Consider the following 17,117-nt stretch of genomic DNA (forward strand, 5'->3'; position numbering starts at 1 on the left):
GGAGCCCAGCTTCTGCCAATCCATCGCATCGTCTCCCTTGTGGGGGATCTGAATGTCTCTTTCCGGAGACATTACCACCCCTCTTTTTTTCCTGGTGCTAGTTTTGCCGCTCCGGGCACTGCCTTATCGCAGTTTCACTACCCCAAGCTCTGCGGGTCGGGGCACATCAGTTTCTGCCCTCCCCCCCTCCCATGCATGATTCTGCACTTTTTGGGCACTAAATCCTCGCTGCTGCTCTGCAGTCCACTGGGAATTCCCTGCAGGCTGGGCTCGGGCAGCGGGGGTCGGCTGGATATTGACAGGTAGAGCTTGGCTGGCTCCTCTCTCACATGCTCATAATTTCCAGACAGTTCTCGATGTAATTATAACAGCAGAGACAGGGAGGGAGGGAGTGCCTGCGGCCTTTTATTTATAGTGCGAGCCAGGGAGAGAGGAGGGGACCAGGGCCTGGGTGGGAGGAGAGGAGAGGAGAGCTAGAAGTGGCAGGTTCCCAGCTCCCTGCAGGTGAGACTTCCCGAGTGCCGGCTGGGCAGCCACCGCCTGGGTGCCATCTGGAGATCTCTCTGGCTGCTCGACTAGGCAGGTAAGCCACCAGCGTGTGTGTGTGTGGGAGCCAGGCCATAGAGGTTAGACCTCGGCGCTGGTTCCTGAAGGAGCCAGCGCAGGAGCTGTCCAGGCCACGCACCGGCTCCCGCAGGGACCAGCATCTCCAGCTATTAGAGCTGTAATTCCGTAAAGTGGCATTGACAAAGCTCTAGGTTGGGGGGGGGGGGGGGATAGTTTTACCCTGCAGTGATGGGTGCTTGCTGAGGGAGAGGATCTAGCCCTGGGAAGGGGGGGGGGGGGGGGCTCTGCCAGCAGCTCTTCCTCCTCCACAGCCTGGGGAGTCCCACCCGCCCTGTTGCCTCCACCGTCTCCCTCCCCGGGCATTAGTGTGTCCGCCCCAATGCTGTGCCACAGATGTCAGAAAGGGACACCGTTTTAAGTGACAGCCTCTCTGCAGCTGGAGGCCGCACTGTCCTACTGGGGGTGACCATCCTTGCGCGCTTGGTGAGCCCGTGTTGCCATGGTAGCCTGTAGTTTCCTGTTAGCTTGGGCGTGCAGCCACACGTGGCAGCAGTGCGGGCGCCCGCTGGAGCCTGCAGCCCTGGGTTGCAGGTGCTTTGAGCTGGAAGCCCTGGCCCACGCCGTAACACCCCGGGCCATGAGGAGCGAGGGCTGCGGCTTCCCATCCCTCTGCCCGTTAGGCCCGCGTGGCTTTGGACGCGCCCCGGCGGCGGTAGGCTGGGCTGCAGCGAGGGACAGTAGTGGCCGCTGAGGGTATCCCTGGCATACCATTGGGCATGGAGGGCAGCAGAGAGAGCAAATTGGGGCAAAAAAAAAAGCCACCCCGAAACGTAAGGAGTTGCGTTTTTTGCAGCCGGGCCCTACTGCTCCTTTCCAGCCTCCAGGCCCGGGAGGTGATTATCTGGGCCCCTCTGCTGGGTTCTCACGGGCAGGAGCCCCCTCCCCTCCCCTCTGGCTCCTTCTGCTTTCGCTTGTGGCTTTCTGCTGCTGCTCCCGTGACTGCGTGCAACGGCAGCCTTGAGGTTCCCACGGTCTCCCACCCAGGCCCCAAACCACTGCAACTCCGGCTCTGTGCCGACGGTTATGAACCATGTGAGGAGTGGTTGGGGGGGGAGCCCTGGAGGCAGGGGCCTAGGGTGGCCCAAGTCGCCCTCAGGTTGACACAGTCCGAGCTCGGTCTCTTTGCCCGCACTGAATTGTCCCCTTCATCCGCACCACAGCTCTGTGGATGCAAAGGGGGCAAAACGGGAACTGGATCTGCCTATTTGGGTGAGATGGCAACACTACAGGAGGGCCCTGGTTGTCTTTTCCACTAAAGGGATTAGAAAAGTTTTGTCTGTGGAATTAGCCTTGGGGGGGGGGGGGGGACACTTGGTGGTCCAAAGCAACTGAGAGAGAGTCCAGAATTTTGAGTTTGTTTCTCTAAGGCATAAAGTTGCGCTTGTTCCAACTGGGAGCCCTGCTGTTAACTTTGTAATGAAATGCATTTCATCAACCCTGGTTCCAGCCCTCGGAGAAAGACGGGTGGCAAGGACCTCAAGGGCTGACGCTAATCCCTCCAACGGTGACCTGGTGTCCTGACATAGTGTTAGGGGTAACTCTAACCTCTGACCCTGGTACTGAGCCGGTGTCCTGACATAGTGTTAGGGGTAACTCTGACCTCTGATACCGGTACTGACCCGGTGTCCTGACATAGTGTTAGGGGTAACTCTGACCTCTGAGCCCGGTACTGACCCGGTGTCCCGGCGTAGTGTTAGGGGTAACTCTGACCTCTGATACCGGTACTGACCCGGTGTCCCGGCGTAGTGTTAGGGGTAACTCTGACCTCTGATACCGGTACTGACCCGGTGTCCCGGCGTAGTGTTAGGGGTAACTCTGACCTCTGATACCGGTACTGACCCGGTGTCCCGGCGTAGTGTTAGGGGTAACTCTGACCTCTGATACCGGTACTGACCCGGTGTCCCGGCGTAGTGTTAGGGGTAACTCTGACCTCTGATACCGGTACTGACCCGGTGTCCCAGTGCGGTTTTCCGTATAAACAGACTATGCGACACAGGTTACTGTGCAGTAGATTGTATGGGGTGGGTGCTGGGTTGAAATGGCACTCGCCCCCTCCTCTTTCACGAGCCCAAAAGAGGGAGCGTGTAGTAGTGTGCCACTGTCCCTTTAAGGCCTCAGGGAGGGGAGGGGTGTGTGCATGTGTGTCCCTGTAATTCCCCTTTGCACATTTGTACACGCTTCAGTGATAAGGAACAAGTGGCTGAAGGTGGGGCTGGCTGGAGAGATAAGCCCCAAGCAAAGCCCATGGCGGTTCGTCTTGTGCCGCAGTGACTCGTGGCCAGAGACCCTTTGCCTGTACGGCAGTTGAATGCAAGGTATGGCGCTTCTACCCTTCTGATGCTTTAATCCAAATGTTTGGGGGGGAAAGACAGGGCAGGTGCTTGAATTGAATTGGTGGCTATAATGTTACACTCATGTTTTTGGTATTGCCAGCCCCTGTGCTCTCTGCATTTTGCTGAGTCTCCCGCTGTTTTCAGCCCCTGCGCTCTCTGCATTTTGCTGGAGTCTCCCTCTGGTATCTCCAGCCCCTGCGCTCTCTGCATTTTGCTGGAGTCTCCCTCTGGTATCTCCAGCCCCTGCACTCTCTGCATTTTGCTGGAGTCTCCCTCTGGTATCTCCAGCCCCTGCGCTCTCTGTATTTTGCTGGAGTCTCCCTCTGGTATCTCCAGCCCTGCACTCTCTGCATTTTGCTGGAGTCTCCTCCTCTGTCACGTGCCAAAGCATCTTGCTCTAGCTAAAATTACTTTTGAAAGCTCCACTGCAGCTTTTTGCTTTTCTTTTCTCCGTTATGTAGAGAGAGGTTTAAGTTGTGATTGCTTCTTTCTGAAACTTTCCCAGCCCCCGGGTCGGTGGTGATTTGTCTCCCACCAGATCTTTGTTACAGGTGCCATGAGGTGTGATTTCTCACTGGCTCGCTGTATCCCCAGCTGTGATGCAGGCAGGCTCGGCTGAATCCTCTACCCTTCCCCTAAGAGACCGAATCAGTCCTGTGAAGCATTTACCCTAACTGCATCTATAGACTTATTAGCATATCAATTCACCTTGATTTACATATGAATCAGGTGCCTTCCAAGACCAGTGGTGTGACTGGAGTGAATGGATAAAAGGATCTTTCATGGCTGGGTGAAAAGAGAGAGGAAGGACGAGTTAGTCCTCATCCACAGTTTCTGCTGCTGTCTCTCAGCAGCATCTATTACAGGGACGCTCAGCCCTTCTGCACTGTGCCTACTGCCTCGCACGTCTTCAACTACGGCCAATCCATGATGCAAAGATCTCTCAGAAGAACCGAAGCTCCCCAACTCTGGCTGGCTAATGACCGGTAATGAATCTCTCCTCCGGAAACTTATTCGAACCTTTTCTAAATCTGGTTATGTTATGAATTTTGACCACGTCCTCCGGCAACAAAGGCCACGGCTTGATGATGAGCTGAGTGAGAAAATGCTTTCTCCGGGTTTGTTTTAAATCCATCCTCTTATTTGAAGGGGTAAAGAACCGTTCCCTATTTATATGTCCCACCTCGCTCATGATTCTATAAACTTCTGTCTTGTCCCTTTTCTGTGCCTGGGAACTCTCTGGAGTTGGCTGTAATTCTAAACTGATTGTTGGGTCTCCAGGCCTACAGCAGAAAACTCTAGGTGTGCTGTAGGAGTGGGTCCATCTAGCCCCAGAAGAAGTCACCTGGACTTCATGGGTGGGAAGGAAGAAGAGAGTCAGCCACGTGACCAGAAAAAGGAGCCTCTGGCCCCTTGATGGAAGCAGAAGCAGGGATAGCATCGGCCCATGCGGGAAGAAGGAGAAAGCTTCTACTACTGCCCGGTGGGACCCATAGGAGGAAGAGGAGGGGGCTGCTACCGATAGAAGGAAGTGCAAAAGTGGCATTGTGAGACTCAGAGGAGAAGGGGTGGAATATGTAGAAGACGATGAGGGGAAAAAGCAAAATTGCATAACAAATATTTCTGTTCAGTGTTCACTGTGGAAGGGCCTGGAGCAGGATCAGATAAAGCAAACACAAATCAGATTGGAAGTGAGGTAAACCTCAATCGATTTTCAGATCAGTGTGTTCGTGAGGAGTTAACTAAACTTAAAGTAGATAAGGTGATGGGGCCAGATGGGAAACACCCGAGGGTACTAAGGGAACTTAGAGATGTCCTGGCAGCTCCGTGCTGACCTGTTCAATGCCTCCTTACAGTCAGGAGGACTGGAAAAGGGCGGATGTGCTTCCTGTTCATAAACGTGGAAGTAAGGAGGAGGCTGGGAAGTACAGGCCGGTCAGTCTGACCTCTGGGGTGAGCAAACTAATGGAATCGCTGCTAAATCAGAGGGGAGCGCGATGTTTGGAATCCAATGGATTGCAAGATCCGAGGCAGCAGGGAGTTAGCAGAGGCGAAATCTGATCAATTTCTTTGATTGGGTGACCAGAGAGTTGGATCAAGATGCAGTGTACTTGGGTTTCAGCAAGGTCTTTGACACTTTTCACACACAAGACTTATAAATAACTTGTGCGCCCTTGGTATGGATCCTAGAGTGATTGACTGGGTTAGAAACTGGCAGCGTGGGAGGTGGCAAAGGGCAGTGGTAAATGGCGTTTTCTCTGAGGAGGGGGTTGTTACCAGTGGTGCCTCGGGGATCGGTCCTTGGACCGGTTCTTTGCAACATTTTTGTGAGCGGCGTAATGGAAGGATTGTCGGGAGAGGTTTGTCTTTTTGCTGATGATACCAAAATCTGTAACAGGGCGGGCAGCCAGGAAGGTGTGGAAAACATGAGGAGGGATCTAGCGAAGCTCGAGGAATGGTCTATGGTCTGGCAGCTCAGATTTAATGCTAAACAATGCAGAGCAATGCATTTAGGATGCAAAACCCCAAGGGAAAGTTGCAGTATTGGAGGTGAAATTCTTCTAAGCACAAAGGAAGAGCAGGATCTGGGGGTGATCATATCTGATGTGGATAAAGCAACAGTAAAAGCCAGAAAGATGCCTGGCTGCATAGGGAGAGGACTGGTCAGCAGAAAAAGGGAGGTGACACTGCCCCTGTATAGGGCCCTGGTGAGACCTCACTGTGTACAATGCTGGAGACTGCACCTTCAGAAGGATAGGAACAGGATGGGGTCGGTGCAGAGGGGGCTACTAAAATGGTCAGTGGGCTTCCTTCTAAAGCACATGGGGATAGACTTAAAGATCTAAACCTAGAGGAGAGGTGAGATATGATAGAGAGATTCAGATATCTCACAGGTTTCCATGCACAGGAGGGGGCACCTCTTCAAATGGAAAGGATGTTCTATAGTGAGGGGTCATGGGATGAGGGTGAAAGGGGGCAGACTCAGGAGTAATCTTAGGAAATATTTCTTTACAGAGAGGGTGGTGGATGTGTGGAACGGCCTCCCCGTGATGGAGACAAAACCAGGATGTGAATTCCAGAAAGCACTGGATAAACACAGGAGATCCCTAAGGAAGTGATGGGAATTAAGATGCTAAATTAATTGGACGGATGAGCAGACTGGATGGGCCATAGGGTCTTTTTCTGCCGCCATGTTTCTAGAACTGACCATTGAGTCTTACTCTCTGTTTCCTACCCTGTATCCAGTTACTAATACACAATATGGCATTGCCCCCAGCCTGGGCAGCAGACTGCCCTTTGGAGTCGCTTTGTGAACCCAAAAGAGAAGGGGGTGCTGAAAGCAAGCCTCGCCTCGGTGGCTCTTTTGCCCAGCCACTGCTGTCCCCTGGCTTTCTAATTTCCTGAGGAATTTTATCAAATGCCTTCTGACCATGCACCCTCAGTCCTCCGCATTTTAACCTTTGCTCTTGTCTGGATTCTCTGCCTTAGATAAATGTCTGCAGTATGGCACATTCCCTGGCCTGGATTCCCTCGCTCCTCTGGACCCTGATGCTGCTCCCGCAGGGGACCCACAGCTTCTTCCCTAACTTCTGGTCCAAGGTCATGTCCTTGTCCTGGACTTCCAGGACGCACCAAGACCTCACAGAGGAGGCGATCCTGAATGTGACCCTGGAGCTGCTCCTGGACATGCCCCATCCTCGGGGGAGGACCCTGAGGAGGGAGGACTTCACGGTGAGTGCTGTGCCCAAGGTTACCTGTGGTACTTAGCGCAGTCTGTGACCTGAATGCCTCCTCCTCCTCCTGCCTGCAGGGCCGAACGCTGGTGCCGGACGACCTCCTTTGGGCTTACCATGGCAAGAAGGCCTCGGTGAAGCCCTTCCGCTCGGCCATGCTGGAGGTGGTGAGCGCCAATGCGGCCATGGACTTCCTGAACTCCACCCGCAACGACCCTGCCCTGCATTTTGACTCCGAGTACATCTGGACGGCCAACCAGCTGCTGCTGCTGACCCGCAAGGAGATCCTGCAGGCCGCAAGGGCCGAGAACTACGAGGTGGCCCGTGAGCGGCTGGGGCGCCTGCTGCATTCGCTGCAGGTAGGAGAGCACGCTGCCCTCTCCCCACCCCTCCCTTGCGGCTCTCGCTTGCTCTGTTTCTTGGCTGTGAGACGAGGGACTGAGCGTGGCATGCAGTGCCCAGATGCCCTCGTGGGGCTGTCTCTGGGGAGTGCTGTAGGGAGTTTGGGATTCCTCCGCCATGAAAAGCTGGGGCTGTATTAAGGTTCCTGTCGACTCTCTCTCTCTCTCTCAGGATTTTTACAGCCATAGTAACTGGATAGAGATGGGATACCAGAAGGTCCATCCTGACTTGCTGACAGTGGGAAGAGACGTCTCGTCCATTGCAGATGGTATGATGTGAGGCCCTCAGTCAGCCCCTCACTCCCCCAGGTGACCACAGCTTCCCAGGGTGGGGGTTCTCATCTCCAAGCTTCCTCTGCCCAGTGCCTGCCCCCCCTCTCACCCCATCACATCTTATGCCCTTCCGGTGCCTCCACTGCCAACCTCTCGCCTGAGCAGTTGGCTTGCAGGGGGTGGAGGCCATTACTTGTCATTGCACGGACTCTTCTGGCACGTTCTAACACGCTACTTGGTGGGGGCTTGCTGGGTCTCCCACATGATGAATACATTATAAGAAGTCATGGGCAAAAGTACGTTCCAGAACTTTCTTGCTTCCTTTGAGGCATCCCGATGCCTTTCTGGTATCGAGGGCTTAGAGCGTGGCAGATGTTGCCAGCCCTGCTCTCGCCTTAGTTCCCCTGACTTCTCTCACCGTCTCATTGTTACGTCTCAGGGTCCGCATCCTCCCGCCACGATGCTCATCCCCCCGCTTCGGCTCAGGGCACGTCGGAGCAGGGCCTCTCTTTTCCCGCTGGCAGCAGAATATTCTTGCCCACAGAAGTGGGTTGGGTTTCTTTGCATTGTGTGATGCACAAATGTAACTTCTCAATAAAAGCGGACGCAGTCGGAGCGAGATTACGGGACAAGCTCTTTCCATTTTGGGTGTGGACTCCTTCAGGCCTGGGTCACCTCCAGCTCCTCTGACATTTGTTCCAGCCCGTTCTAGCCGAAGCCAGCCTCTCCTCAAAGCAAAACCATCTGGCTTCTGGGTTCAGGCTGACATTTAAGATCCACTTTGCTGCTCCCTCTCCCCTTCCCCCAAAGTGCGAACAACTTCTCCGAAGGGAGCGACTTCATTCTGTCGCCATCTTGACTCCTCCCCCTGCTGAAATTGACCCTTTTTATATATCTTTTTTTTTTTTTTTTTTAACCGCTCCGTTTAGCCTTGGTTCTAAAGGAACAGGGGCTTCCTGTATCTCTGCGGGCGATGCCATGGGGAGCTCTGGATTTCACATCACCTCTCCTCTTCCTCCCACTGTTTTGACTCTCTCTTGCTCTCCAGTGCAGGAACGCACCTGCAGTGACTGCTTGACGTGGACCTGCAGGGACAACATCCTGCCTAGTCTGAACAAGAGGCGACTCCTGACCACTGGCTACTATGGATCGCACCCCAAGAAACCCCAAGGCGAGTGTAAGGGGGGCGGCCAAGCGAGCCCATCAGGGAGTTGTCATGCAGGGCCGTCCGCCTCTCTTCAGGAAGCCATGGTGGGGAGAACACCGGATGGGGGAAGGCGAGATGCCTGGGTATTGGAGAGGGAGAGAGGACCCTAGATTTGGGTGTGGGGGAGGAATCCTGGAAGAGGAGGAATGGGGAAAGGAGAGCAGGCAAGGAGGAAGGAGAGACGAGAGCAGAAGAGAAGCGAAAGTGTCCACTCGGGAGGAAAGAGACAGAGAGCCCGAGGAGCAAGACAGAGACAGCAGACTTTGGGAAGGTTTCTTGTCTGAGAGTGAGAGAGATTAAGGACTCATCAGGGTTAAATATCCGGGACGTGTCGCCCACGCAGAATTTCCTTACTGGGAAGAGTTGGAGTTTGTTGACTAATTTTGACTTTTTCTGGGGTAATGATTAATTCTCTTGTATGCAGGACGTACCTGCCAGCCCTGAGGCGCTTGAATTGGGTTCAGAAATATGTTGTGCTAGCAATACTTAAAGAATGTGCTTTCAGGTATATTCCTAGACTAGATTACTACAATGACCTCCCAGTCAAAATGAACTGTTCCCTTCCATGAGAGAGAGAGAGCTCGTACATCCAGTCAAGGCAAACACACAAACTAACCAGAGAAGTTTAAAATCTGCTCACCTTCCCTTCCCTCCCCTCCCACTGGCCCCCTGCCTGCATCCCGTAATCTAGCCACGCACATTCAGGTGGGAGAAACCGCTGCTCCCCTCCTGGCAGGCAGGATCGTGCAGAATTCAGCTCAGGGGGGCCACAAGAATTGAAGAAAACGGGCTGCCGGAACGGCTAAAAGTGTGAGCCAAGCAGGTCTGGTCCTAGGGTCGAAATGCTGGGGAGGCTGCTGGAGCCATAGCTGCAAATTCATCGGTCGCCGTCTCTGCTTTCTTCCCGCTCCGACCGCAGGGAAGTGCAGCCACGGTGGGCATTTTGACGAGAGCACCCGAGAGAGCGCCAGAGGCGGGATCAACAAGGACAGCGAATCTCTGCTCTTCTCGCCGCACCACTACCTCCACGCCGAGGCGGCCAGGATCGCCAAGGAGGCGTCGGTGAAGGCCCTGCGGGAGCTGCGAGCCCGTCTGGGAGACAAGCACTTCATCAGGTAGGCCCCTGTCCCCTTCGAGCCCCCCACACCACCCGCTGAAGGTCCCCTTTTCAACTCTCTCTCTCTTACTGTCCGCTCCCCGTCCAGGCTCCTAGGGCTGGGATCCGGCTCCGGGCTGAGTTTTGTCATCGACACAACGGGAAGCATGGGAGAGGAGATCACGGCAGCCAAGCTGCAGACGCGGTCCATCATTGACCAGCGCCGCAACACCCCCGAGGAGCCCGATTTCTATGTGCTGGTGCCATTCCACGACCCAGGTATGCGAGCGTCTCTTAAAGCTACGGGATCCGGCTCCCCACGTGTCCTAGGCTTCTGTAAAGGGCTGAGGTCCCTAGGTGTAGCGGGGGCTTTACTGTCTGATTTTGATTTGGCTCCTCTTCATCAATCCAGACTTTGGGCCAGTCTATAAGACGCGAGACCCCGATGTATTCTGGGATATCCTGAGCAACCTGACCGCCCTTGGGGGAGGCGATGAGCCGGAGATGAGTCTCTCTGCCATCCAGGTACAGACCGGAGCACTCCTCTCCCCCCCCCCCCCCCCCCGGATCCCAGTGTGACTCAGCCCCCTGATAACCTCTTTCTCTTCCCTTCAGTTGGCCCTCCTGAACACACCGCCCCATTCTGAGATTTTCGTCTTCACGGACGCATCCTCGAAAGATGCTGAGCTGGCAAATTCTGTGGAGTCTCTGATTCAGGAGAGACAGTCCAAGGTAAAGGGCTTTACAGTGCCACTTGTTTTTCCTGCCTGGGTACTGCAGAGTGGCAATGGACTAGTAAGCTGAGCCTGTGTTCTCCCCTGCTACGGTGCTGGTCACGGTGTGATGGTATCAGATGGTATCTGTAACATCCATCCCTAATGGCCGATTGAATCAAAGAGACTTTCATATTTCTCTATTCTGTTAGATTTTTGTAATGGTATCAAAGGGCATCCTGAGCCTTTGATTCCACTGTCTATGTGTCTATATAATATATCGCTCTCTGTAACCGCAGATCGGCCCATCCAGTCTACCCTCTCTATCCTTCTTCTATTTCTTTTGTCTCTTTGCATTGACTTTCTCTTCCCATTCTCTCTCTCTCTCTCTCTCTCCAGGTCTCTTTCCTGATCACAGAGGACCCCTTTTGGATCCGTGGCCGGGGACGGAGGGAGGCTCTGTCCCCAGACAGGTTTGACCTGTACGCCTCCCTGGCTCAGAAATCCGGTGGAGAGATAATATTCACAAGCAATCAGGACATTCGGGAGGTGTCCTCTATCATTCAAGACGCCACCACCGCTGGCATGGTACAATTCCCCACCTCCAGCTCAATCTGACTTTTCTCTACCCCCGCAGACTTCACCTCCTGCCCCCTCCAGTCTGCCATCACTTCTGAGTGGAGCTTAACGCCTCCACACACCCTTCCTTGCAGGCACCATTAATTCCAGCCCAAGATGACTCTCCTCCCATCCTAAATCCAGTCAAGTTCCTCATGACACTCCCTTAGCTTTCTGGGATCTGCCACAGGATTGGACTTGGCCTGGGCATCTTGGGCAGGTAGTGTATGTGCAGGGCCCACAGCCAGCTGCTCCAGTCCTGGTCTTCCCTCTGTGCATGTAATGGTTCTGATTTTCCTCTGGATCAGGCCTGATCGTGGAGTGGGAGGAGTTTAATAAGAGAGGGGCGAATGACATCACATACTTGCGGTTTCCTGATTGGCCCGTTTTGTGTGCGCCTCTGACATCATCATAGCCAGTGTGGCCCAATCCGTGTGTACGTTTGGTTTTGCTGGCACAGTCCAATCTGGATATTCGCTGTAATATTATGGCCACTGACTGTGTGCTCTCCTTCAGATCACTCTGTTCCACGTCCAGGAGAAGGAGTCTGGCATCAGGAGCTGGAAGAGTTACCGCTTCTACCTGGACAGCCTGCTGGAGAGGGCCAACATCCACATCCACGGAGACGTAGACGACTTCCAGATCCTTGATCCAAAAGGTGAGGAGAAAAAAACCGGGAAAGGAGGCTTCCCTTCCTTAATGGTGCTCGCCCTGGGTGCTGGGAATTAAATCCCCACAGATCTGTTTGGGTTTTGTGGATCTGGTGTACTGCCGAAACAACCTAGCTGAGGGAAGAGCAGGCTGTATTTTTCCTTTCCCATCATTCCCCATGTACTAGTGACAGACATTCTTAGATTGAAATATTATCTTTCCTTCCATCCATTGAGAACCGAAGAGAGAGAGAACACAGCCAGAACGCACCAGATCCCTATGCGGATTACACAAGATAATGCCCAAAACATCAAGTAAAATATAAAACAAGAGAATAAAAACCAAGGGACAAAACATACAACCAACCCGTAATCTTTTTATTTTTTTTTTTAATATATTCCGCTTTTTGGCCCTTCAGAGCACATTACATTCAGATACTGTAGGTATTTCTGTACCATCTAAATGTTGTACCTGAGGCAATGGAGGGTAAAGTAACGTGTGTAATGTCAACAGTGCTGGTTCATAGCCCGCTGGGCTAACTACCAGGCTGCTCCTCCTCCCCCACCCCAGAAGCAGCCAGAAAAAGGTCAAAATTACACACCAAGCAGGGTCAGCCGAGCTTTCAACATCTTCGGAAAAGAGGGGTCATGTAAATTCCAGGAAAAAGGTATTCACCAGCTAAAGGCTGTATTCTGCGTGCAAGACGGGTTGGGCTACAGTAGGAGGAGGAATGGCTAATAAAGAAATAGATCAGTCAGAGAGGTAGAAGCCACCGACGTAATTAGGTGAAATTCACTCCTGTGGTTTTCTTTTTTTTTTTAGGCCTGAGACAGGGCAAGAGTACGACCGAGGGGCCCCTGGGGGTGATCAAAACTGCTGGACGCTTCTCCAAAGTTTCCCTCAAATCCCCGATCCACGTGGGTCACTGGGAAGTGGAGATACTCACTCGGGGCCTACACACAGTTCATGTTCAAGGTGAGGAAGAAAGAAGGATCCATCGGGTTAGCCATGGAAGCGGCCAGTATGGATGGCAGCAATGTCCTCGATGACATCACCAGCCAACCAAAATGGCCGCCTCCATGTCAGACTGGTTGGAGAAGGAAATGGAGCTTAGGTTACAAGTAGCAGCAGTGGGATGTGACACTGCTTCTCCATTTGATACCAACCTGAGCAGTTCTCCTTTACACAACACACACAATCACAGCCCAGGCAGGTGGCAGGTCTCCTTTACACAACGCACAGAATCACAGCATGGGGCAGGTGGCAGGTCTCCTTTATGCAGAGCTGTTCTCTTCTCCCTTGCAGGTGAAAGCACCCTGGACTTCCTGCATTACTTTGCAGTTCCCCTGGATGGGCCTCATCCGGGACTCTTCCAGCTCAGCAGTCAGCCAGTGACAGGTACCCAGCGGACGGGGGATGGGGGTGGGGTAGGTAACTGCCCCTGATGTCTTCTTGCCTCATTTGGGGCATGGCACCCTGGGGTACAGTATTTCGTAGACTCTTTCGGGGGCATGTTACCCCTCTGTGATTCTCCCTGTCCCATCTTAATAAGCCTCCCCCAATCCTCACCCCTACAGGGATCTGCTACTGGCTGTGGGACACAAACAGGAGGAGCCTAGAGAGCTTGAGATGAAAAAGCAGCCTCAAAACGTACAGGGGTTTTAAAGAGACGTTTGTGCTCTTTGGTTTAGAAATCTCCATTATTGGATACCTGTAGCAACTCATGTGAAGAGTCTTGGTGCCACTATAGACTCAGAATTGCAAATGCAACCCTATTCAAGTGGTTATGAAATCCGGCTTCTACGTATGAGCTCCGATTACGGCATCCTTTTTTTCACTCTGTTGTTCAAGCCATAGTGTTACCTAGTTTGGACTACTGCTGCTCGGCAGAATTTCTGGCCTGGGTAGAAAGTTTACCGCCTTGGTCAGAATCTGCTTCATACTGTTTCACACTGCCATGGACCGATTGTGTCGCCCCCGAGATTCGGGAGAATGACCCCCACAATTTGCAACTCTGTGCCTGTATCGTTGAGGTTGGCCTCCTGTAGCAGAGGCTTGACGAAGTTATTAAAACCGTACCTGTGTCGAGTTGGCCTGCAGTCCGTGCTGCTGTATTGATGGGTCTAACGCCAGCTCCCGGTTCTGGCTGCTCACTATTTGTATATCTGTCCGTTGTTCTGCTTATTTGATGATTATGAATGGGTTTTTACTTTGTAAAGCGCTCAGAGCTTTGTGTGGGCGATATTCCTGTATTGTGGCGCTGTTTTGTATATTAAGTGATGCAGCTGGTCTCTCTGATAGAAACTTAAATATATTTGACACCAAAAAGAACTTTTAAATAAAGCTTTACTATTTTTGTTTAGAAATATGCCCATAATTAAAGTTAACACACATGTAATAAGAAAAATGTATTAGAAGTGGCGTTTTTTAAAATTAGAAATATGATTATTGTTAGAAATGTATCTTATTAAAAATGCAAGGTATGTTCTGATAGCTATCGTTACCTCGCCCTCCTGCTCCACAGGTACAGGATCGGACATGGTGCTGGTGGTCGTGGCAACAGGATTGGCTTCTGCGAGCCCTGCCTGGTTGGACCTGGTGACTCTGGCTGCGCCGGAGGGGAAGCTGCTGGCCAGGCGGGCACTGCAGGGCAGCAATCACACGGGCTTGTATGTGGCAGAGATTGGCCGTGTGCCCTCCGGGGCGTTCTCCGTCCTGGTCAGCGGCAGGGACAGGGAGAATCGGCCGCTGCTGAGGTCATCACCCCAGGTCAACACCGCTGTTGAGTCTACACTGGAGGTGAGTAGGACGGAGGGTCTCTTCCTGGGGGCAAGTCACTTTATCTAATCCCCAGCTCTGTCACCTGACTCTGCTGTGACCTCAGGGGGAGTTACTTTGAATCCCCAGCTCTGTCACTGTGTCATGCCCTGAGAGATTGAATCTGTCTGGCCTGTTTATTGCTTTCAGATAATCAGCAATACCCCACTGATTCCTGGATCTCCCCACAGTGCCGCCTTCAGACTCACCAACTATGGGGCACCAGCAGACTTCAGTCTGAAGTTTAGCTGCGAGCAAAGCTGCACCGTGAACTCCTCCTTGTCCCGGTACTGACCTTTCAGCACTGCGTTCAATTTGTAGGATTAGCAACCCATGTTTGCATGGGGGTGGGTCAGGACCCCAATTCAGATTTCAGTTTGCGTATGTTTATTGCAGACTGAAAGGGCAGCGTCAGAAACTGAAGATCTGTTCGTTGATTGATTTAAAAAAATAAGTTACTGTGGATAAATGATCGCTGTGTGTGACTGCTTCTAGACTCCCAGATCTGCTCAGCTTTCTGGGCCAGACTTGGGTACTGCAGCGAGGAACTGGAATTGGACGTAGCGGCTGCATTCTGGATCTGTAATAGCCATGGATAGGGGTGGCTGGTGCCGCTGCTCACTAACACAGCTTCAGAACAGGTGATTGATGCCTTGTGTCTCCCTGCTAGAGCCCGTGTGGGGAGGAATGGGACCGTGATGGGCGAGATCTCTTTGCTGGTTCCCCATGCCACTCAGCCAGGTTCCACGGTGCTGCTGACGGTACAAGCAGATTCTGCAGATCGAGCTCGAACGACCTTTGCCTTCTTGCAGCTCTTGGTCACCGACATCCCCAAGGTCAGAGGCGTTAAAAGATCTTCCTCCTCTCTCTCTCAGCTTCCTCTGAGCCCTCCAGTACCCTCCAGGCTCTGTATCTCTGTGTCCCTCCCCAGCAGGGCAGGATTTAAAATTACAGTGGCCAGAGGCTCTGAGGTGGGGGGATTTTCCCCTGGAAATTAGTGGCTGGAGTCTCCAGGCCCCTGCAGATTTGGTGCCTGTGTTGCCTCTTGCTAACTCTGGCCCTGCGCCCCACTGCCCTAGAGGTGACAGGCTTTGCGTCTTTCTGCCCTAGAAGTAACAGATCCAAGGCCCCTCCGTCAGCCTCTCAAGGAGGTGGGATTTTAAAACACCGAGCCTCATTAACCTCTCCCAGATTGTAGGCTGCTGAATAATACGGCGCCCTTTTATTTTTGTAGCATGTGCAACTGTCTCCTCCGTCCTGCTCTGTGATCTCCCTGGAACATAACTGCAGTGGCCATTCCTCCCTCTGTGCGAACGAGCTGTGGACTGTGGCGGCGCGGGTCCGGGATGCGGTAGGAGTACAGGGCGTACAGGTGGCATCTGGCACGGGGACGGTGTCCTATGGCTCGGACGGCGGCACGGAGCGAGCCGTGTATTCTGCCGACTGCTGCTCCCCAGAGACGGACCTTATCTTCACAAACCGGCTGGGAGTTGCCGGCCTTTGCCGGCTGGGGGTTGCAGTGCCCTCCCCGGCTTTTTCCTCCATAAGGCAATTGTCCCTCTGCCGCTGGACCCTGCCCATTGTGCTGCTAGTTATAGGGGCTTTGAAGACATAAGGGAGTCCATTGTTGTTCTCCCAAGCCAGGGTCTCAGTAGGATGAGGGCAGCGAGGGGGGAGGGGGGGGGAACGATGCAAGGGTGCAGTTCAACGCTCCAATGCACACCTCACTCCCTCCTGCCTTTACCTAGCAACACCTGCATTACCTGTGCTACTGTTGGCCAGGAAAAGATTAACCACCCCGCTCCCCTGCATCCCTCACAGTAAGCCAAAGTGAAAGAGCACTGAAGCCAATGGCAACTGGTTTAGGACAGGAAGTGGGCCAAGAAGGGTGGTTGGTTCCCATTGGGATGAAACAGGCAAAACCTTGACTGGGTAGCACAGAAACTTTTAAGCGCTTCAGAGGTGGAGCAACTTCTCCATCTTGTGGCCATTATGGGTACTGCACCTGTCTCCTTCGATTTCAATGCTCCGTAAATGTTTCATTTATGGCAGTGGCTGGCTAAGGGAGCCCGGCTGATGAGGGGTGAGCTTTGGAAAAAGGCCCCCTTTCAGCTCTTGAGCTAGCAGCTGCCCAGACACACTGTCTAGGGAGGGATGGGGCAACCAAAGATGGAGGGGAAGGGAAAAAAAATCCACACACACCCCCCCCTCCCACTACAGAGAGAGAGTTCATCAGCAGGAGCTAACAGAAGGGGGGGGGGGTACTTCAGGCATTGACGCCCCTCACCCATCTCTGATAGATTTAGAAAGGGTCCAGCTTGTAGGCCCTTAACCAAAGGTAGAGGGGGGGGGTTCAGAAAACCCTTTGCAATGCTTCTCTATAGGCGATGAGCAGGGGAGCAGAACCAGCTGGGCGATAGGAGAAAGGAAGCAGAGAATGGGGGGGGCAGGACAGACACCCCTATAAATAAAATAAAGAATTATTTTTGGATGCTGTGTCAAGTCTTCTCATTTTAGGAGCTGGGGTGGAGAGGGTTTCTTTGGCGGTGAGAGTGTGTGTGAAGCTTGCTGGAGGATACAGCTGTTCCAGCCACCATTCCTAGTTCCCGCTCTGCTGTCCCCACCTCACCAGAATTTCTCTCACAAT

At 53.1% G+C, this 17,117-nt stretch overlaps 1 protein-coding gene across 5 annotated transcripts; it reads left to right on the forward strand.

Annotated features, from left to right (window-relative positions):
• The first annotated feature begins 434 nt into the window (after positions 1–434).
• VWA7 (von Willebrand factor A domain containing 7) lies at positions 435–16,961 on the forward strand. Of its 5 annotated transcripts, none has more exons than XM_029585029.1 (19): positions 435–583; positions 2,811–2,942; positions 3,812–3,946; positions 6,450–6,692; positions 6,772–7,053; positions 7,268–7,364; positions 8,417–8,539; positions 9,495–9,690; positions 9,781–9,950; positions 10,084–10,196; positions 10,287–10,403; positions 10,784–10,972; positions 11,519–11,660; positions 12,476–12,628; positions 12,959–13,051; positions 14,178–14,452; positions 14,621–14,757; positions 15,141–15,306; positions 15,705–16,961. In XM_029585029.1, the coding sequence occupies exons 4-19, from the start codon at positions 6,465–6,467 to the stop codon at positions 16,083–16,085; spliced, it is 2,862 nt and encodes a 953-aa protein (XP_029440889.1). In that variant the 5' UTR covers positions 435–583; positions 2,811–2,942; positions 3,812–3,946; positions 6,450–6,464; the 3' UTR covers positions 16,086–16,961. The 5 variants fall into 5 exon arrangements, with proteins under 5 accessions (XP_029440889.1, XP_029440888.1, XP_029440892.1 ...); XM_029585028.1 differs by having other exon boundaries at positions 3,815–3,946; XM_029585032.1 differs by lacking the exon at positions 12,476–12,628 and having other exon boundaries at positions 3,815–3,946.
• Positions 16,962–17,117: the final 156 nt, after the last annotated feature.

This window comes from Rhinatrema bivittatum, chromosome 19 (genome assembly GCF_901001135.1).
Source record: "Rhinatrema bivittatum chromosome 19, aRhiBiv1.1, whole genome shotgun sequence".
Classification (NCBI taxonomy): domain Eukaryota; kingdom Metazoa; phylum Chordata; class Amphibia; order Gymnophiona; family Rhinatrematidae; genus Rhinatrema; species Rhinatrema bivittatum.